The sequence below is a fragment of the Megalobrama amblycephala genome, linkage group LG2 (genome assembly GCF_018812025.1).
Source record: "Megalobrama amblycephala isolate DHTTF-2021 linkage group LG2, ASM1881202v1, whole genome shotgun sequence".
In the NCBI taxonomy this organism is placed as follows: Eukaryota; Metazoa; Chordata; class Actinopteri; order Cypriniformes; family Xenocyprididae; genus Megalobrama; species Megalobrama amblycephala.
This window is the reverse complement of record NC_063045.1, coordinates 14906876-14930477: the sequence shown is the minus strand read 5'-3', so window position 1 is coordinate 14930477 and position 23602 is coordinate 14906876. Positions and strand designations below refer to the sequence as shown.

The 23602-nt window shown below is 36.3% G+C and overlaps 1 protein-coding gene across 17 annotated transcripts in view; it reads left to right on the top strand.

The window, feature by feature from the left end:
* Positions 1-23602, top strand: part of celf5a (cugbp, Elav-like family member 5a) — a 241567-nt gene that overhangs the window by 170899 nt on the left and 47066 nt on the right. For 11 of the 17 annotated variants that reach the window (XM_048182962.1, XM_048182958.1, XM_048182957.1 and 8 more), the window contains exon 4: positions 21732-21860. In XM_048182962.1, coding sequence (XP_048038919.1) covers positions 21732-21860 — 129 coding nt within the window. The remainder of the gene's footprint in view (positions 1-21731; positions 21861-23602) is intronic. The other 6 variants (XM_048182963.1, XM_048182970.1, XM_048182960.1 and 3 more) reach the window with 1 other exon arrangement.

Below are 23602 nucleotides of genomic sequence, written 5' to 3'. Positions count from 1 at the left end.
CTACTCATAAGGACCTACAGAGTGCTATCACAAGAATCAGCTGAGCTTGCCATGGGCAATAGCATATCTTAGTATGTTAAGGTTAGATGAGGCTAAAGAACTACGGCTGGGGGAAATGCATACATGCTAGCTTATTGTACAGTGATACATTTCATTCATCTTTTTATTTTTTGAACTAAAAATGGCAAATGTTTATCTTAAATGGTGCATGCTGTCATGATACTGATTTGTGTGTCACATACTACAGAACAGTTTCCCTTCCTGTCTTCATGTATTTCATATTGAAACAGGAAGTTGAGGTGGGGTAAATAAGTTCTCATCCTACTTTTTTTAAAGGCCGGTAGATTTTAGTTTCATTACAGACAAACTTTGATTTGCTGCTTGCTAAGTAGTTACAGGTGGTATTAGAGGATGTGGGATTCTAGACAGCATTTGATTGGACAAAAATCTGTGAAGTGCAGGATGAGTCATCACTATGCTTGGTCTGTTGTTCTGTTTTTTTTTTTTTTTTTGTTGTTTTTTTTTTTTGAAAAAAAGTTCTGCTTTTATTCAGCGAGGATGGATTATATTGATCAAAAGTGACAGTAAAAATTTAGAAAATGTTTCTATTTCAAATAAATGTTCTTTTGAACTTTCCATTCATTAAAGATTCCTGAATAACCCGTATCCCGGTTTCCACAAAAATATTAAGCAGCAAAACATTTTCAACATTGGTAATATGAAATGTTTCTTGAGCACCAAATCAGAATATTATAATGATTTCTGAAGGCTGAAGGCTCATGTGACACTGACCATTTAAATGCAGGCTTTGGCAACCCTAAACTTTGGATCGGCAATGTATATGCCTGAAGTGAATTTTGTCTATGTTTTGGAGTACACTATCATATACTGTAGATTGTCTTAAAGCCACAAAACTTCTTTTGCACTGGTGCTGTAGATTCAGCAGCAGGCTCACAGGCTTTGATTTAATGCTGCATTTATCCTCACAAACAAAAATACCATGTGTGATAAATAGATGTAGATGATAATTTGAATGCAATTTAAAGTACCATTGCCCTTACATTAGAGAGAGAGAGAGAGAGAGAGAGAGAGAGAGAAACACAGTAATATTTAATTATTTTGGATTCAAAATTTTCATGTACATTGAAAATTATAATGACAGTTTGATATGAGAAAATATTTTCCCATGCTTATGACCACAAATGTAATCAAACTACCACAGGGTTCAAAGGCAAAGCAGTGGAATTGACAGCGAAATGACGAATTATAGCCACCTTACCCAACATTTCAGTCAATGTATAGATAGTTACAGTATGTTATTAAGTATCAAGCACACAAGCCTAAAAATCAAAACAAATGGGCCTGTCAAAGCTTGCAGATAAAGCCTATGAAGAGAAAAGGGAGAGAGAGAGTCTCTCTCTCAAATCTATTTTTAATAAGTGTTAGGGGAAGGGCAGGCCTGGAGCACTGGGACTGAAGCTTCACTCTTGCTAGTTAAAACCCCACAAGACTGAGGCAGCAAAGAACCTCTCCTCCATAACCTAGCTACTTTAAAGACCAGTGGTGGTGAGTGTGCAAAGCCAGAAGTCCAGCTGTTTGAAGTCCATAGTTGCTGTATGATGTGTGGCACAAATTTTGTGGGAATTGCACAGATTATGTGACTTAATTCAACGAGGATGGCCACTACTGCATTTACACCCCCCCACCCCCTTCTCTGACTCTTTCAGTAACTTACATTGTTACACCAATAGGTGGCACAAGTCATTATCTTAATCTGATTCATTCAGGAGCAAAATTAGTCTTTTTAAGTGAGTCATTAAATACTTCACTCAACCAATTTACTTCAAAAACACTGGAATAAAACAATTGGGTTTCTTTATGAGTTAGTTAGTGCTCAACCAATTTGTAAAAAAAAAAAAAAAAAAAAACTGATTCATTTAAGAACTAAACAAGTGGCTGTCTTTATGAGTGAGTGAGTCAATGAATCATTCACTCAACCAATTTGTTCAAAAACACTGATTAATTCCGGAAGAGCACTGTGTGTTGCCAATAAATGGTTTTGTGTTGGCTTTTTTTGGAACGATTTTCTTTTTGGAGAAAAAAAAAAATTGACAGTATTGTTTCTAATATGTAATTTGCTCAATATTAACTCCTTGCTTATTGAAGTGCTGTATAAAAGCAAAATCACATATATCTTTCTTTTGTGATATTACTTAAGTATTGCATTTCAGATTTCCATTGGTTTAAGTTTTAGCATTGGACATTGCAATGCCATGGTGTTTTTTTTTTTTTTTTTTTCATGTTTAAGTTGCAAACGTAAATGTAAATCTCATGCAGATTGAGATGACGTCACCTGTTATTGGCTCATCCACTGAAATGCAGTGCTTGATTAATCTAATATGGTTGAAATTCCCTCAGGTTATGTTAGATGTCTGTCTGACCACCCAGATTTGTTCATCTTCTATTTTGGACTTGTTCCTAATAAGCTTTAAATGGCATAACCGAGTCAGGATGTTTCTGTCAAGCTGAGTTATCCTATTTACTTCTATAAATTACACACCCCACACAGAGAGTGAAGATGTATCTGCTCAAAGTCAATGTCAGGCCTACGGGTCTCTCAGCTACTACACTATCCCGAGCCAATTTCCTACAGTCTTCTCCGGACTGCATTAAACAGCATGACAATGAGAGAGGAGGTGAGGAGTTAAAGGTTTATCAGTTTGCAGCACACTGTAATTTTAGTCTGTATACTGTACGGAGGAAATCAACCTGTATTATAATGAAATCACTGAGATATGGGACTAGCTTTCTGGGGCTTATGTTTTTATTTATGTATTTGCCACTTTGCCTTATCCAGCATTTTTCCCATCTGTAACTGTTAACTCTGCAGATTTGGAAGTCAGAGTGTTGCACAGAGCAGCTCGTGAACACACCGAGATTAGAGAATGAATATGGATTTAAAGATACATTCGGGATGCCCTGACCTTGTGTGTAATGATGACTGCGAAAATGCAGTCCCACCCCTGACCTGACTAGTCCATAAATACCATCTCTATTATGTATCAATAATAATATCTGCCAACAGTGGCGTAGGAATGAGCTGGAAAGTGTGAACGGAAACATACAAAGTATGACATGAATGTATATTTCATTTGATTTTCAATTTTTCAGTCATATGGTTTGTCTGACATCACATACTGTCTGAATAAGTATTACATTTGATGAGGTACAAACTTGCGAGGTGTTAGTTAATAGCTGCGAAGTGTCGCAACTGTAGGTCCGTAGGACATGCCGACATGCCAGATATAGTATGTCCTGTTTACATTCATATAGTACATACATTCGTACTATAATATGTAAAAAAGATTTAACGGTTGTGAAGTTAGTTCCTCATCAAATGTAGTACATATTCAGACAGTTACAATTTTTGCCACAAGTTCCTTTCTCATCAAATGTAGTAGTACCTACTCAGTATGCTATTTCTGTCCCGAAGTTCATTCCTCATCAAGTGTAGCACCTACTCAGATAGAATTCAATTTTGGTCGTAAGTTTGTTCCTCATCAAATGTTGTACCTACTCAGACAGTATGCAATTTTTGTCACAAGTTTGTTTCTCACCAAATGTAGTACTTATTCCATATGTGATGTGGGTAGCAAAGTTTGTTTCTCATCAAATGTTGTACCTACTCAGACAGTATTCAGTTTTGGTCAGAAGTTTGTTCCCCATCAAATGTAGTACCTACTTAGACAGTATGCCATTTTTGTCACAAGTTTGTTTCTCACCAAATGTAGTACCTACTCGTATGTGATGTTGGTTGCGATATTCGTTTCTCATCAAATGTAGTACCTACTCAGACACTATGCAGTTTTGGTCGCAAGTTTGTTCCTCATCAAATGTAGTACTTACTCAGTACTGTATGTGATGTTGGTTGTGAAGTTCTTTTCTTATCAAATGTAGTACCTACTCAGACAGTTTGCAATTTTGGTCAAAAGTTCTCAGCAAATGTAGTACCTACTCCGTATATGATGTTGGTTGCAAAGTTTGTTCCTCATAAAATGTTTTCCCACTCAGACAGTATGCTATTTCATCTGTATGTGATGTTGGTTGCGAAGCTTGTTTCTCATCAAAGTTATTATCTACTTAGACAGTATGCAATTTTTGTCACAAGTTTGTTTCTCACCAAATGTAGTACCTACTCCGTATGTGATGTTGGTTGCGAAGTTCGTTCCTCATCAAATGTTGTACCTACTCAGACAGTATGCCATTTTTGTCACACGTTTGTTTCTCACCAAATGTAGTACCTACTCGTATGTGATGTTGGTTGCGATATTCGTTTCTCATCAAATGTAGTACCTACTCAGACACTATGCAATTTTGGTCACAAGTTTGTTTTGCATCAAATGTAGTACCTACTCAGTACTGTATGCCATTTTTGTCTCAAGTTTGTTTCTTACCAAATGTAGTACCTACTCCATAGGTGATGTTGGTTGCGAAATTCATTTCTCATTAAATGAAGTACCTACTCAGACGGTATACAATTTTGGTCAAAAGTTCATTTCTCAGCAAATGTAGTACCTACTCCGTATGTGATGTTGGTTGCAAAGTTTGTTTCTCATCAAATGTTGTACCTACTCAGACAGTATTCAGTTTTGGTCAGAAGTTTGTTCCCCATCAAATGTAGTACCTACTTAGTATGCCATTTTTGTCGCAAGTTTGTTTCTCACCAAATGTAGTACCTACTCCGTATGCGATGTTGGTTGCGATATTCGTTTCTCATCAAAAGTAGTACCTACTCAGACACTAAGCAATTTTGGTCGCAAGTTTGTTTTGCATCAAATGTAGTACCTACTCAGTACTGTATGTGATGTTGGTTGCGAAGTTCGTTCCTTATCAAATGTTGTACCTACTCAGACAGTTTGCAGTTTTGGTCAAAAGTTCTCAGCAAATGTAGTACCTACTCCGTATATGATGTTGGTTGCAAAGTTCGTTCCTCATCAAATGTTTTACCTACTCAGACAGTATGCTATTTCATCTGTATGTGATGTTGGTTGCGAAGCTTGTTTCTCATCAAATGTATTATCTACTCAGACAGTATGCAGTTTTTGTCACAAGTTTGTTTCTCACAAAATGTAGTACCTACTCCATATGTGATGTTGGTTGCTAAGTTCGTTCCTCATCAAATGTAGTACCTACTCAGACAGTATGCCATTTTTGTCTCAAGTTTGTTTCTTACCAAATGTACAGTAGTACCTACTCCATAGGTGATGTTGGTTGCGAAATTCGTTTCTCATTAAATGTAGTACCTACTCAGACAGTATTCAATTTTGGTCAAAAGATCGTTTCTCAGCAAATGGAGTACCTACTCCATATGTGATGTTGGTTGCAAAGTTTGTTTCTCATCAAATGTTGTACCTACTCAGACAGTATTCAATTTTGGTCGCAAGATTGTTTCTCATCAAATGGAGTACCTACTCAGACAGTATGTGATGTCAGACAAACCATTTGACTGAAAAATTTGAAATTATTTGAAATAAACTCTCATGTCATACTTTGTGATGTTTCCGCTCACACTTTCCAGTTCATTCCTATTGGCAGATATAACTATTGATACATAATACAGACGTCATCTATGATCTAGTCGGGTCAGGAGTGGGACTGCAATTATCATTACACGTGAGATCAGGGCATCCCGAATGTATCTTTTAATCCATATTCATTCTCTAATCTCAGTTTGTGTTCACAAGCTACTCTGTGCAGCGTTTTGACTTCCAAATCAGCAGAATTACCGGTTTTTTGTTTTTTTTTCAGTCATAGTTTTTAATGGAAATGTCTTTTAAATTCAGTCAGTGTGTTGTCATGTCATATTCATTCTTTTTAGTCTTTTTAGTGATTTGCATATCATTTTAGTCCTCAACAATAAGATTGTAAAAAGTAATGGAAACATAATTGAAAATGGATGCCATTAACACTATTAGTCATAAAAGTTGAATAATTAGGCCTAAAACATTGTTGCACCATCTATGAATATTAACATTTTCTCCTCAGGAAGTTGTGCTTGGCTTGGTTCATTAATATTAATTATGTGAGGCAAAATTTCTTTTGAAAAATAATGATTGTTTTTGGTCAGACAAAAAGATATTTAGCCAGTATTGCTGTCAGGTTGGCCAGCTTCTGCTTTCTATGCTGTCTCTCCCCATCATTTATGAGTTATCACTCTTGTTCACTCACCTCTTGTCCTCTGAAGCAGCTTCGCTTTGCTCCTTGAAGAATCCCAGAAGGCCAGAGCGGCCTCTTCACTCTGTCGCTTTTATGAGTGATGTTGAGACTCATGCCTGCTTGCTTTTAACCTCTTAATGAAGTTTGTTGTCTCCTGTCTGTAGACCACTGCATCCTCCGAAAAGGAAGAAAGGAGAGGTTAATGATTAGAGTGCACTACAGCATGTGGCTACCTCATTAGCCAACCAAAACTAATGTGGTTGAGGGCCTTGTGTGGGGTTGGTTATAGTGAAGGGGTTTCAACCATGTGAAGCTTGAGAAATGAGAAAATATTTAAGAAACAAGGAACTGATTGTACGTCAAACATCAGCTACTGTACGAAAGAAAGAAGCTGCTCTTGTTTATGGAATAGAAACAGCCGTAAATGTAATGAAAAACAAAATCCATGTCATAACTGACTCCAAAGAGCCCAGCGAATGGCATTATGAAGGTAGGCAGTATAAATAGCCCTGCAGTATTGTAAATGTTTATATACTACAGCTCGCGTGGACGTCGTGCTGCGGTCTGGAGATTTATGGGCGCCGCTGTAATACGTTGAAGCCGACACAAGGTAGCAGGTCATATTTCACGTGTGTTATCATATCGAGTGTAAATTTGCCGTGAAGTATACGGAGGAGATAAAATATTTTAAGCCATTTCTTCTACTGTTTCCTCCCCCACGTCCTCAATCGAGAGCGAATATTAGCCTCGAGACTCTCCTACACACGAGAGGTTTTATATGTGCGCGGTCAGTTTATAATATGTTCAAGGTTTCCCGCCGCAACTGAATGCGAATGACGCGTCAACCAGGGACAAACTCATTTTGATTACACCTTTGGAATTTTCGAAACGCTGAATTTTAAACAACCCACGTCTTGTACCTCCCTCGCTTTTCTGAAGGAAAAAAAAGCACCGGTGTTAAAATAGGACCTTACAGGAGAGCTATAAGCCATCGGAGAGTGCTATTAGAGCGCACAGATATTTTTCCCCCCGTTTTAACGCCGTTTGTGATCGAATGGTGACATGGAAAATGTGTTGGCCATTTGCTTCAAGTCTCCCTGTGATTTATACATGCTGTCTGAAGGCCATCTCTGCAGCCGGCTGTTTTTATTTTATGTGTTGACCTAGCAGTTAACTGCAGGCGCAACCAGAAAACCGCAAATCTATTTGAATTAAACTATGCTGCATTTCGGTTAGTTAACGATCGGAGTGTAGCTTTGAGTCAAGTACTATTACATTTTTTATTAAATTAAATATTATTATTTGGTCTTATTTTGTGTTGTTGTTATTGTCAAACTGTATAGTAACCTATAGTTAATGTTCAGTTGTTGTTGTTTTTTGTTTGTTTGTTTGTTTTTTGTGGAGCTGATATATATATATATATATATATATATATATATATTTAAATAAATTAAATGTATTTTATTTTATTATCTTGTTATGTGGGAGACAGAGGCTAGTTGTCACACTTTACTCTAGTGATTATTCTTCAGTTTTGGTTTATTTTTGAAAGTTATTTTCTGTGTAGACACATACTATAAGTCTTGGCAAAACAAAACAAAACAAAACTACTGATTAAAGCAGATGTTGACTTGCTGTTGGGGGCATGTTGTCAAAATGGAACCTGTTATGAAACAGCTAATTATATATTTTCTCAAGCAATTGTAGTGCATTAAACACTTCATGAAACAGCAAATGTGTAGGGCGGTATATGAAAAAAAAAAATCACATATTGTAACTTTAATTACTGCAAAATATTTTATATCTAACATATATATCATTGACAAATAAGGTTTTTAAAAGTGTAAAAAAAACATAATGGAGATATAATTATTTTAGAAGTTTTACAGTTTTTTTCAATTGCTAACATACTTTTGTCCATTCTGTAGTCACATTTTCAAAACTCTAAACACATTTAGCAGAACATCCGTCTGTTGAGGCCATACCATTAACACAATTCATGTCGTTTTCACACAAAATGCAATCAATTAACACATTTCTTAAATTTTCTTTTCATATAAGCTTACCTCATACCAAAATCATGGATCTTTCTCATCTGATTTGCAAATGCTTAAACACAGCAAGTCAGAAATGAAGACCCAATGTTCCAATCATTAAATATAGTATAAAACCTATACTTTTGCAACAACAGCAGCTCAAAAGTATTGAAAAAATATACAAGACAAATACTGAAACAATTGATAAGCATTTTTAATTAGCAGATCACTGCAATATTGAGAAATAGCAGATTCCAGTCTCAGTTGGAAGCATAGTCAGGGTTTGAACTTCTTTCCATTACATGGACATACACAGTAAAATAGGACTCTTTGAATCAGATTTGTTCAGTGTGGATGAAAAACAACACAGAGGAGCAGAGAGAAAATAATATCTGGGTAAGGGAGAAGATTAGATGAAGGAGGAAAGGAGAAGTTGGATCAGGACAAGGGAGAAGAAGATGTAGAGGAGAGGAGGAAGAATGTGTGCTGGACTGCATCTCTGTTTTTTTCACTTACACGTGGAACCTATGAAAGCTTATTTCTGCCATGAATAGAAAATAAAAAAGGTAATTATGTCTTTTTATCTCACAATTCTGACTTTTTAAACTCAATTCCTATAGTTTATATATCACAATTCTGAGGAAAAAAAGTCAGAATTGTGAGATGTAAACTCACAATTACAAAATAATAAATAAATAAATAAATAGAATTGTGAGATAAAAAGTCACAATTACGTTTTATACTTTTTTTTTATTCTGTGGCGGAAAAAAAGCTTCAACAGTAACCAAAAACCATGTATGTTGGATTTGTTGTTGATCAATGGCAGCAATTTCATGTTTTCATTTCAGTAAAAGTAAAGTGTGTAAAGCTTTTACTACAATGATTCCACTACCACTGTTCCATATATCCAGAATATGTGGTCTGCGTAGGGCACTAACTACCAAGGGGACACCATCCCACCCTCTATGAGGGCACCATCAACACCACACACCCAACCCCAGAAAGAGATTTCAACCAAGGGGGCAACTGAAGTTCTGCATATAGGGGACTCATCTGACCAGTAGCTGCCCTGAGCAATTCTGTTACTTTCTTCTTCTTCTCTTTTTCTACTGCACATTCTATAAAGTAATGACTCACTTTTGTTGCCAAGAATGCACACATTCAACACTCAACCAAAAATGTAGAATGGCTTACATGCATTACTCTATTACTGCAGTAAAAGGAAACTGAATTATAAAAACGATGGATTTCATATTTTCTCCAGTTAGAACCGAAACATGACAAGTAATGCAGTTTTCATAATGCCATCAACTGTTAGTATTTTGACAGTCATTGCGCTTTGATTGACTATATGTTCATGTTGGATAGAAAACTAGTGTTAGTGTTTGACAGAACGACTTGATTTTGAATCAGGTTTGCTGTGTTTTGATAGAGTTAGTTTGTGTTGAAAAAGGTTTTTAGAATTTTGAAATGTAGAGTTTGTGTTTATATAACAAAATATGGTTTTGGGCATGAAATTAACTATTTGGCTAATTGTGTGATGCATGTGTGTTGCTGTGTTAAGAGTTTAGAAAAAGTACTTTAAAGGCAGGGTAGGTAAGAAATTTTGTTCCAAATTTGTTTAAACTTTCTATATATATACATGCATAATTAAAATGTAAGAACTCTGATAAAAAGAGTATAAAAATCGAGTGACTCTAGACCGTTTAATCTGTATTAAACACAGCTCATTATTTCCATCCGGGACGAAACATAGGATTGGCTTAGGCGGCTGTCACTCTCTCGCAACCATGGCAACCACCCTTTTGCCACACATGACCTGCCCACTTGCGCGCGCACGTTTGATTTGGGGAATCCAAGAGGCATGGATCCTAGGAATACCAAAACAATGGCAGAGAAACAGCAAGCTAAATGCACAGTATCGGCCTATGCAGTTAGTGAAGGCAAACCAGGCAAAAAAAGGAAGACAGTAACAGTACAAGAAAAGGCAATGAACAAAAAGTCTTTGGATAAACAAAGAAATAAAACGCGAGTTAATATCGGCGTGGCTTTCCAGCGATGGCGAGAACTGAGGGAACTCAAGGGGCTGAAAAGTGACTCCTTGATGGCTTTATTTCTGCTGGACAGGTAAATCTTTCTTTTTGTATTTTGATCATACGTATTTTTTTGTTTATTTTTTCATGAAGCATGTGTCATTAGCACACTTAGCTGCGTAATATAGCTAACATAACATTACTTAGCGAGCCGTAGTAGAGACGATAAATAATGATAGCTATAGTGTTGAATTGTGCATAATTTTACCCTCTGTCTAACTCTTTTACCATGTTCACCTGTAAGTTTACCTGCACGTTTTTTTTCGCCTTTGTTTTGTTTTTATATTCTCTACCTATGTTTACTGATGTCTTTATCTTGTATCTGTGTGTGTCGTACACACTTTGTTGTATGTGTGTGTTATTATTTTGTGTCTGCAATGCAGTTGTGAGTTGATATTTGAGTGTATGTTACTCTGTTGATCTGTAGAACAACGTATATGTTATGAATCTTACACGAAATTCATCTTCATCACAGTGTAAATGATGGTAATGGAAAAACGTGTATCATGCAACCTGTTTTTAGCTTTGCCTTATAGATAACTAGCTCGTTAGCGAATCAAAAAATATATATTTTAAACTTTACCAATATCAATATGCTAGCTTGATAGTGAGTACTAAAATACATCTTGTTTGTTTATCTTCATAATTATAAAGTTATTTTTATTACATGTGATTCTGACATGATGTCACTACATGCACTGTGCTCCTTCCTCTCCGCTCGTCTCAGGTAAATAACGCGTCTTCCAGCTCAGTGGTCGGAGTCACACGTTCATGCGTTTTGGGGGCGTGGCTTTGGAAGGAGCCCAGAAGGGAGGGGGTGGAGTGAATGGAAATAATGAGCTGTCTTTAAAACAGTCGTGAGAGGTCTACAGACACTCGATTTTTATACTTTCTTTTTCAGAGTACTTACATTTTAATTATGTATTGATATATAAATAAAGTTTAAACAAATTTTGAAAAAAAAAAATTTATACATTTTTTTGCCTACCCTGCCTTTAAGTATTGCTAAACGCTTGTTAGCAATTGAAAAAAAACTGTAAGTAGTGTTAACAATGAGATTATGTGGTTTTATAATCAATTTACACTGCTTTCATCATTTTTTTTTACAAGATGGACAAAATTTGTTACCAAAAAAGTTATCCGGTTTAACCAAAATTTTGGTTTTACCGAATGACACTTTTGTTTATACTGAATGACGAAATTTTCAAACAATGTTAACAGGCTGATATCTAGCTAGCTAGGACAATTAAACATTTTATATTTAGTACAAGTTTTTAAAATATTACAACATTTCCCATGTTTTATAGCGGTTGTACCGAATGACCTGATGTTTCGGGATGTGTATGAGCAAGTGAAAACATTAATTTTTCAAAAAGTTAAAAGAGAGTTAGTTACTTTGCTTCGTGAGCATGTGGTCCTTTGCAGGTGTCTGAATGATGTCACATCCTGTCACATGATATTACGACTTAATCCAAAATGGTCCCTTTATATTGGTTACTCTGAATGACATCAATGAAATTTTTCCAGACATTCTGTCTCATAACAAAGCAACGACTTCTACACATAATTTTAATTCTATTTTGCACTATATTGATATATAATGTTATAAAATCATTCCAGAATAAACAATGTATACATTTATTTAATTTTAAGATATTTTAATCACCAATGAAGTGGCTGTATTGGCCTTTGGACGGTTAAACCAAATGACGTTTTGACACTTCAAAATCTTTAAAATACCTTTATATGTAGCAAAATATAATTGAAACCTTTTGGATTCAATCGAAGAGATCTAGTTGTACTACATTACATACTTTGGATGTCATATCTTTGTTTTTTATTATTATTTAGGCCTTTGGACAGAAAAATGACCCATCACGTCATTAACCCATATATATATATATATATATATATATATATATATATATATATATATATATATAGCATATTAGAATGATTTCTGAAGGATCATGTGACACTGAAGACTGGAGTAACGATGCTGAAAATTCAGCTTTGCCTCACAGGAATAAATTACTTTGTCAAATATATTTAAATAGTACACAGTTATTTTAAATTGTAATAATATTTCACAATATTACTGTTTTTTTTACTGTATTTTTAATTAAATAAATGTAGCCTTGGTGAGCAGACGAAACTTCTTTTAAAAACATTAAAAATCTTAGTGGTTCCAAACTTTTGGACTGTACTGTATATATATATATACACACACACACACACACACACACACACACATTTGTGTACACACAAAGTTTTATATTAGATTTAATCGGTTTGACAGCACACAGAGAGAGAGTTGGTATAAAAATGAGTATGTAAAATGTAAAGCAAAGTCATTTACATGATTGTAAGGAAAACAACTTAATATTTGCAAAAACTTTGTCATGAACTGTACCAGCAGGCCTGCTTGGCTGCATATGTGAACTCTTTGTGATGTTTTGTGTGGCAAAGTTACATAAATGATTTAGGTTTATGTAACTCTGGCACAAGATGTTATGGAAATTAAGTTGTTGACTACTTTTTTTTTTTTTTTTTTTTTACTTCCCTTGATCAAATTTTGATGCCCGTCTGTTTGATAGAAACTGCCAAACGTCTGTGGCTCTATGTAGATTAATCTATTTGGCCAAACCCTCGGTGAACTAATCCGAGGCTGATTGTTTCAGATTAACTCACGGGAGGTAAAACTCCTAGAGCTAAGAAAATGCGTCTCAAGTTTGACAGCAGCCAAAAGACCTCAAAGCCCCCGATCATCGCTGCCAGATAGAGGTCCCGACGGATGCGAATATTCCATCAGTGTTCGTACAAAACAAGATATGTTATATATAATGAATTGGATCAAAATCTACCGGGTTTGTTCTGTAGGTTAATTACTTTAACCCTCTCTGTCTGTTTGTTGAGGTTGTGTTTTGTTACATGCGGTAATTGTTGTGTTGTTTTTAATTAGTGTTCGGGGCCACGCGCCGCTTTCAAAGGCTCGATTCTGGTCTGCCAAGTGGAAATGGCAGCAAAATCTATCTCAACCCGTCCTATCTGTCTGCATCACTTATCTGCACGGTAAACCCGAACACTTTTCTCTCGGTTTGCTCAGTCTCCGGTTGAATAATCGCCCACCCGGTAATTCTCAGTTAATGTGTTTGTTCATTCGTATGTTGCTTTTTATCAAGATGCTAATATTGTTCATCATTTCTCCTTATCGCTGCCTCAGACAATGGAATTTACACTGTGTGCCCGACAGCAGATTTAAGAATGACCCTTTGCTTTCTGCGAACCCCATTTAGGCTTGACTGACAGCCGGTTGTCATGGCAATCTCCACAGACTCTCTTTCCTGTGAAAATCAAAAGAGCGCCAAAAGTGATGATTCACTATCGTTCGGCTCTCTCAGGACAATGATTTACAAACTCGGCCGCTCACCTCCCACACTCATCCCCGCTTATCCGTGGCTGCAGGATCTTCTCATGCGAGCCAGGATACGGTCTGCATGTTTTGAGAGCCTCCACGGATGCTTTCTGCGGACAAAACAACAAGTGGGATCCAAATTGTAAAAAATGTGATAGCAATTCAGCACCGGGCTTATCGCTTTTACTGTTTTAAGTTGTTTAGTGGTAGATCAGTGCCCTCACGATAATAACCGGCAGTGAATGCAATGTGTTCACATCGCTTATTCAGAATGATCAGTATCAATATCATGAATTTGTTGTCAAATATGATCTTTTATATGTTTGTTTTTTTTTGTTTAGAAATGAAGAAAAATCTGCATATAGTTTGTGAATGATCTTTTTTTATAACATTCGTTAAAGTAAAAAATAAAAGTTTTTCATCTTGCCACTTTGATTGTTTTTCGTACTGTATATAGTAATATATCCAGTGGGAAAAAAACATTGGAAAAAACTGCCATATAGATATTTTTAATATTATCTCATAATTTGGCAGCAGGTATATTAGGCTACAATCACTTTAAGCCCTGACACACGGATCCATTATACTGTTACACATGCGTTTTCTATTTTCCAACGTTTACGTTCACTTAAAACATAACTGACTGTGTTTACGTGAATACTCGCAAAGACCGGCATTTTGACATTATTTTGTGTGTATTTGACTGTTTAAGCATAATAAGAAGTGAAAAAGAACTCAATTTAGTACTGGCTTTATCTGCAAGCACAAAATCAGCAGGAATGAGTAAACTTATGTGCAAGACGCAATACTCAAATTCAAGCCCCGTAACATGAAAAAATATTCATCCGGAGCAAAATGAAACGAGTGTGCATTGGAAGTGTTTTGGATATTTCAGTATCGATATGTATCCAAAAATCGATATTTTGGATAACACTACATTGCACTTTTTGTTTATTCAGATGCCTTTTTAAAAGACTACAACTGAAAAATGTATATATTATATACAGTATAAAATTCAACCTGCCAAAGTGGCTCGTAGGAGTGACTGCGTTACACGCCACTAGCGAAATCCGCGGGTGTTAATGTCAAGCCTTGACTATATCATATAAAAGGTTGTCCTTAATACGTTACAGACATCCCACCTCTCCCGGAAGGTTCGGGAGTCTCCCGCATATTGATATTATATACCATATACCGGAAATTGAGTGGGCGAGAGAGAGAGAAAGTCTGTTTCCACCTGGTATTAAGATGCGTTTTCAGTGAACCGATCATAAGTAATCAGCCAAGACGCATTAGCATTACACCTGATATTATCACTTCTGTGACTACTTGCATTCCGATTTGGTGGAGACCATTATATAATAGTATATAATTTTTTATATATCATGCGGTGTTGTGCCATCTACTGAAAATTAGTTTTTGCTGGGTGGGATCTCTGCATATATGTTCATTTACAGGAGTGACAACCGCATTCTATAACTGAACTCACACCCATAAGTTTTCAGGACTCACAACCGAATTCTCAGAAAACCCTTGCTGTGTGAACAGAACTGGTCTGGACGACTAGTTGTCTGTCACGCCATACAGGGGTGCATTTCCCGTACAATGACGTAACTCACTGCTTCACTACTGTAGTACGATGCAACGTTGAATGAATCAACTAGCTAGTCACGACTGTTTCCCGAGACCATATTGTCGCAAACCTGTCGTTCAGCCACGTTGGTTAATGAAGTCACGCAGGTGATGGAGTAATAACTTCTTTAATTGAATCCCTTTGAGATCAAATTATGCTAGATTTTTTGCTATAAATTACGGACATGGCATCTGAGGACTAATTCTCATTTTTCTCAGTTATTTTGCTTTGTTACCAGATTCAATCATAGGCTCCTTCTTTGATACAAGATCATGCACGCACATGCGCACTCTTCAAAATGGTGCTTAAAATCTCTTGACAAACTAAAATATGTAAATTGTATATGCAGTGCTTCCCACACATAGACTTTACTTGGGCTGGCCACCCAGGTATAATAACGGCCGCCCAAGTATATTTGGAGACACATTTTTACTTGTATTATTTTTATCATCTTAGACTTTTATATCCGCGCAAGATAATGAAACCATCCGCGTTTCGTACCCACTTGTTATGTGTGTGTCAGAACTGCACTGACATTCCCACGGGTGCTGCATTTTGCAAAGTCACAAGGCGGCACTGTTGCGTGTTCTACAAGCTCGCGCAACAGCGCTTCAGACTGCTTCAAAGTGATTCTCAGTCAATGAAATGTGCAGATTTATGCCAAGCGATTGCTAATGAACTCAAGTTGATGAATTATTACAATGTCTACTTCATGGCCTTTATATAAAATGTTTTATACGGTTGTAAGAATCTGAAGGATCGGCCTGCAATAGTACAGACATTTCAAAATAAGAGTCCCTGTGTATTTCTGGCTTGTTTATAATTAAAAGTCACACGCTAAGTTTTTTCTCTTTCTTTTGGGCATTATTGGTATTTTGGTTACACAATAAATTGTATTTAATTTGATTTCCATTTAATTCATAGTAAATTATTGTAGTCTCCCCCACAGGAAGAAAAGACTAAGAACATTATTTGACACATATATTATTCATTTTATAAATTTTACTAGTAAAATCTGTGTCCCATTCCCTGAGAGAGACACTATATGACAGCAAGGAGAACATAGAAAAAGGATAACCATTTAAATGCTGTAATTTTGCATAATTTACAATGCATAATAATGCATAATATTAGTATGTAAATAAATGTAATAGTATGCTATGTAATTCAAATTAATTTCAATAAATAAAAATACTGTTAAAAATCACATATTATTTGTTTGTCACATTTAGTAGACGTGCCGTGGGTAATAGGAGGATTTTTCACCCGGCTACCACCACAAGTATATTTCAAACCTGTGGGAATGTTTGTTTGAACTATGGTTTCCGGTAACACCAAATTGTTCAACTATGTTAGTAACAACGGAACTTGCGATGTTAGTTGGCTAACAATGCTTTTGGGAAACGCACCTTAGTGCGAGGAAGCCGCTCTGCGCTGCACAAATGCATGTCTACTGTGTGTTGCAGGTTTTCATGTGTGGTTTTGCTTTCGGTAACTTACAGCAATGATGGAGATATGCTCTGTTTATTGTCTGAAGATTTTAGATCCAGTCACTTTTCTCCACTGAGCTGCTTTCATCAGTTTTGTGTTCTACGCGTGACTTCGTTGTGTTCGAATTCGTATCAAAAGTGATAAGACTTTTCAGTTTTATTGACATCGCCATCTTTGATATTACTTTGGTCACTGGTAAGAGAATACGGGTTTGACTCCTGTCATACGTTTATACAGACAGTATTCGAGACGCTAGTGTAGGATCATCATATTTGGGTGTTCGTGGCATCAGATTTTTGAAACCCATAGGCTATTCTGTCCTTTTTAAGGTATTTACTAGTAACCTCCCAGCTATAGTTGGGCCTAATAGCTTCGATTCTGCAGTCTAGCGGCATACCTCTTATAACAAAGATAACAAATATCACTCATGATATTGAACAAATAAGAATTTGCTCTCAGACATATCACAAGGACTTAAATTCCCTTAGACATGGAGCTAGCAATCTTGTTCTCCCCTTGTCGTTTCGTCGCTTAATTTGTGATTTATTAAACAAAACTCTATCTAGCCGCTGAAGTTGATGAAGCTTGATAGGAGTCATTTTCTGAGGCAGCATCACAGCTGGTGGGGCCGGAACCAGTATGAAGGACACAGGGGAGTAAAGTATGCAAATTTCAAGAGTGCTAATCAATTAAACGTGCGATGAGAAGGCTGCAGCACCTTAATGTCACTGTAGTGATTGAACGGTCTATCAAAGTGCACTTATAGTTCAAATAAATATGATACTGTACAGCATGTGTTATACTCCAGTGCCTTTTAATGAATCTGTTGTGGTCATGCTGTCGATAAACTCACTTCACTTGCTTATTTATGGACTGCAACTGCATTATTGACTGCAGTCAATTCTCATAACCTTTTGTCGTCTGAGTAAACAGAAAAAGTTGAATAATGCAAGATTTGGATGCTATTCCATATGGTCCTTTATATGTAATCCAGTCTGGATTGTATTCCAATATTTTCTAAAATGGATTGTATACATGTATACATGAATGAGTGTGAGAGTGTGTGATTTTCTTTTCTGTAAATGTGTAATGTCAGTAGCAGTGTCTGTTTTTATTTTCTTACGGTGGCCCTGTGGTGATGCTTTATCCCTCATCCCTGTCAAAAAGAGTGATGAAAACATTCTCTGGCTGATTTATTTTATAAATCGCTTTGAGGTTTTCAAAACTTTTGCAGCTTATTGAATCATGGAAAAACAGGAGTGTAGCTAAAGTGCTAAATAAAGTATCCAATGATTTAAAGGAAAACACATTAAAGGAATGTTTGACCAAGAAATCTAAACTCTGTCATCATTTACTCACCCTCGTGTAGTTTAAAGCCCTTATTTTCTTTAGAAAAATTGCGAACAGCGACGGTTTCCATGCATTTGCAATGAATGGGGACTGAAGCTTCAAAAAGGATGCAAAAGCACTATAAAAGAATCTTAAATGTGGTCCATGTGCCATATTTTAAGTGTTAGGTTTGTGTTAGAAACGGACCAAAGTCAGTGAGTTGAACTTGGACAAATCATTCAGATCAGCATTGTAATTAAATGAAAAGATTTGACTCCAAAGAATGATTTCTTCACAATTTGGACAAATCATTTCAGAACATTTTTTTTTTATTATAATTCAATGAAAAGTGTTGACTCAAAAGAATGATTTCTTCACAATTTGGACAAATCATTTCAGAACATTTTTTTTTTATTATAATTCAATGAAAAGTGTTGACTCAAAAGAATGATTTGTTCTCAAATCAGACAAATCATTTCAGACTGGTTTTGTGATTCAATGAAAAGATCTGACTCAAATGAATCATTTGTTCTCAAATCTGACAAATCATTCAAACCAGTTTTGTGATTCACTGAAAACAGTTGACTCATTTAGACCACTTTTGTGATTCAATGAAAAGATTTGACTCGAAAGAATGATTTGTTTGCAAATCAGACAAATAATTTCAGACCGGTTTTGTGATTCTCTGAAAAGAGTTGACTCATTTAGACCACTTGTGATTCAATGAAAAGATCTGACTCAAAAGAATGATTTCAGACATTGTTACTTTTCTTATGAATTGTAATGAACGCACCAATGAGATATAGTGCTATTGTCAAGATTTTCATTGTATAGCAACTTAAAATTGGCTCTGTTTCTCACATAGACGTCTCTAAATATATCGCACAAGAACCACATTTATGATACATTCATGGTCATTTTTGAGAGATTGCAACTTACACTCTTCGTTTATTAAAGGTCCCGTTTTTCGTGGTTTTTTGAAGCTTTGATTGTGTTTATAGTGTGCAATATAACATGTGTTCATGTTTCGCGTGTAAAAAAACACAGTATTTTTCACATAATTTACTTATCTGTATACCGCTGTTTCCACTGTCATAAAAACGGGCTGATGACTTCCTTGTTCTATGAAGTCCCTCCTTCAGAAATACGTAATGAGTTCTGATTGTGCCAGCGGTTCCTGTGTTGTGATTCGACAGCAGCTTAGCGAACCTTGCCCGGAAAGGTCACGCCTCTTACCATAACGTGGAGATGCATGCGCTCAGTGTTATTGTAAACATGTCTTTAATTTTACCCTATCAATTTGAGCCGGAATCAGACCCGGTGATTGGACTGCGGGATGAAAATGGCGACAAACACACTCTACAAACGCAACTCTTGTGTATTCCTGTGGGCGGAGGTTAGTCAAAAAACTGTTTTAGTGACATCATTAAAGAAGGAAGTAGAGGGATGTAGTCCAAACTGGCCGTTCGATGTAGGCGACATCTGTTAAATAAAATATCTCGCTTGGCATTGAACTTTGAGCTTTAAAATTTTACAGATTTTATTTATACTCTAACAACAACATTACACACTAACTAAAGTTTGCAACATGGGATCACGAAGAACGGGACCTTTAAATAATTAGTGGAAAGGGTGACTACCACAGTCTACAAAATGTCTTTGTTTTCCACAAAAGAAAAAAAGTCATAGGGATTAGGAATGAGAATTTACATTTTTGGATGAACCATTCTTTTAAGTTGTCTCCATGCTATATTCTGATTTATAGTTTGTGTTACTGTTACACTCTTTCTGGCCATAAGTATTATTCCATTCAGCTGTCAGCCACTGGACAGCCGCAAGGGTGTATTTTAAAGCACGCTACCACAGCAGCGCTTGTGGCATAAATATTGAGGTGAAGCACACGTGGTATTAAATTCATTCAGGTCAGCTTCGTACATTAATCCACCCCGGTCAGAGTCCCATCACCCGTTTCCCTGAGCTGAGACATCACAAGAAGCACGACAAGACCTCAAGGCCACATCTATGCGAGCATGTTTGTGAATCCGTCCAGGAACTTTACCAACCCACCTTCGGATCGGAAGATCCCTCCAGGCGTTGTCGAAGGCCCATCCCGCCCTTTTATTTTCCAGTTCAGGGCCTTCTTTTTTTGCAGATAAATGCTCTCCGATGTAACGTGATAGATGTCACAATGCATCGCCTCTATTTTGATACATACCCTCTGATCCTGCCACAAACGATAAAGAGCGCGCACGAGGCCCAGACAACGTGCTGACACTCGTGATTATTTTAGAGCACGTCATTGCCGCGGCAAGACACGGAGCCGGCCAGGTTCCAGAGCGAATGAGGGAATATCAATACATGCGGGTCAGAGACTAAAGACTAAGGTAGACTTAATAGACACATCCATCTCATTGACACATATTCAAAAAGATCAATGCAATGATAAAGTTGTAGGTTTAGTTGGCTCACACTTCTGAAGCTCTAACTGTTACCACAATTTTTGACCCAACCTTAGTTTTTAGAGGAAAAGAAAAATGTGCAGAAACTGACAACTATTGTGTTAAATAGTTAAATAATTCAGTGTTTCATTATTCATAATTCAATTTCAGTGACTCTACTTTTCTACAGGTTACCTCAATATGTCAGTACGTGGCAAAAAGTGAATGTTTATGAGTGAAATGTTGAATCACACACATACAGAGAGAGAATTCAAAATAAATGTAGAGCTGTAATCAGAATTTATAACCAGACCCCCATTTTTTTATCAAATGTGCATCTGATTTGGATTTACCAAATTATAACCAGCTTTTCAGTTTTTTAATTCCAATAATCTTGCTCTTTCATGCTAAATGATGTTGAGTTTGAATTGGTATGATGCTTTTAACCCTTGTAATATTCAATAGGATTTGCCACTGTGATTCTCTTGCAAAAGTTGTCAAGTTTTGAAATGATTTGGCAGTATCACCTGGCATAGTGCCCTTTATAATTAGTGATAATCATTTTTGTATAACATTCAAGATTTCAGCTCGGTCTAAAGAAAGTATTATCTGTGAATACACCCAATTACAATATACTAAACATAGAATGGGACGAAAACAACTCGTGTTAGTTTGAATTCCAGGTCAGCGGTAGCAACGCTCTCGGCCTATCTACACCCTCCAGAGTTTCGTAGAAAGTGTTGTCTCTTCGCAGTCTGCTTCTTCCTATTAAAGCGAGCCTCTAAGCACGACAGCTTAGTGCTATCACCTCAGGCCTACCCACCATTTCCAACATGGGGTTGAACCCAATTATCCCCCAAATTAAAATGAACAGACTTGGCACGGGGAACAATTACTGCTGCGACTCCATTCCACAAGCTAAATGGGCCAAGCAAAAGCAGTCCCTGTTTGCCCATGCTGGCCAAGGACCAAAAGTCTGAGTAGTATTTGGGTTGTGCTTACAATAGTAATGTATGTGGGTAATGGGTAGGTGAGAGGTTACGCCAGTCGTTCCATTCGCTCTGTTTTTCTTTGCTTCAGAAGACAGGAAGCTGTTCGTCGGGATGCTGAACAAACAACAGACGGAGGAGGACGTGTACCGTCTTTTTGAACCCTACGGAGTCATTGAGGAGTGCACTGTGCTAAGAGGTCCGGACGGAAACAGCAAAGGTGAGATTACGTCACTTTTTTTATGGCATGATGTTATATTATCAGTCAACATGAAATTTTAGCTTTCTTGTACACATTTCTGGTTTTACTGCGAACGATTTTCGGTGCCTGTTTTTTCCAAAGAAAAAAATCTTTGTTTTCTATTTAAATATATTTAAAAATGTAATTTATTCCAAAGTTCCAATGTTGAAAACAGCTGTGCTGCTTAATATTTTTGTGGAAACTGTCATACGGTACAATTCAAAATTTTGAATTTTCAAAGGATTAGTCCACTTTTAAATAAACTTTTCCTGATAATTTACTCACCCCCATGTCATCCAAGATGTCCATGTCTTTCTTTCTTCAGTCGAAAAGAAATTAAAGTTTTTGATGAAAACATTCCAGGATTTTTCTCCTTATAGTGGACTTCAATGGGCACCAAACAGTTGAAGGTCATAATTAGTTTCACTGCAGCTTCAAATTGTTCAACACGATCCCAGATGAGAAATAAGGGTCTTCTCTAGTGAAACCATCGCTCATTTTCTGAAAAAAATTGAAAATTTTAACCAGAAATGCTCATCTTGAACTAGCTCTCTTCTTCTTCTCCTCTATTAGAATTCCAGCAGTGTAGACACTGCTAAGCATATTACTGCCCTCCACAGGTCAAAGTTTAAACTAATTTTTATATGCAATATGCTAGTTCAATAGTATATAACAATTAGTTCAAACTTTGGCCTGTGGAGGGCAGCAATACACTTAGCAGTGTCTACACTGCCAGAATTCTAATAGAGGAGAAGAAGAGAGCTAGTTCAAGATGAGCATTTAAGGTTAAAACTTATATAATTTTCAAATTTTTTCAGAAAATGAGCGATGGTTTCACTAGATAAGACCCTTATTTCTCATCTGGGATCGTGTTGAACAATTTGAAGCTGCAGTGAAACTAATTATGACCTTCAACTGTTTGGTGCCCATTGAAGTCTACTATAAGGAGAAAAATCCTGGAATGTTTTCATCAAAAACTTTAATTTCTTTTCAACTGAAGAAAGAAAGACATGGACATCTTGGTGAGTAAATTATCAGGAAAAGTTTATTTAAAAGTGGACTAATCCTTTAAGATTTTAAAAAAGAAATACTTTTATTTAAATGCTGTTTCCAACATTATTAATATTAAGAACCAGTATTAATAATAATTGAGCATCAGTAATAATTGATAATTGAACAAATACAAATATAAAACAGTAATTTTAGATTTTAAGAATAACAACATTACAGTTTTTATCAAATAAATGGTGAGAGTAAGAGACTTTTGACCTGAATGTTGTAAACTGGTCCATCTTATTTTTTTTCAAAACCCTCCCTACATTTTATGTTCTCTTTGCATATTCTGTTAAATGTAATATTAAAATTTAATGTTGACATTTTATGCTGTCCAAGAACCAACAATTTGTTCTGAGTTGTCGCTCATTCAACATTGAAGACTCTTAAGAGATGGAGAAAAAGCATATATTTGAGCATTAAACTTTTTATAGACTCCATTGTTTGCCCACCGAGGCTTTAGGGACACTGTAAGACGCTAATACAGCCTGGCATTTGGAAAAGCACTGTGGGAGTCGAAGTTTTCCCCTTGCCAGTGTTACGAAAATTGCTGTAGGATTATTTCTGCTACTTAGGGGGTGGATCCGTGAATATCCAGTCTTATGGAAGAGAAGAAAAAGATAGATGTCAAAACATTCCCTGTACAATGAGACAAGAAAACTTCATTT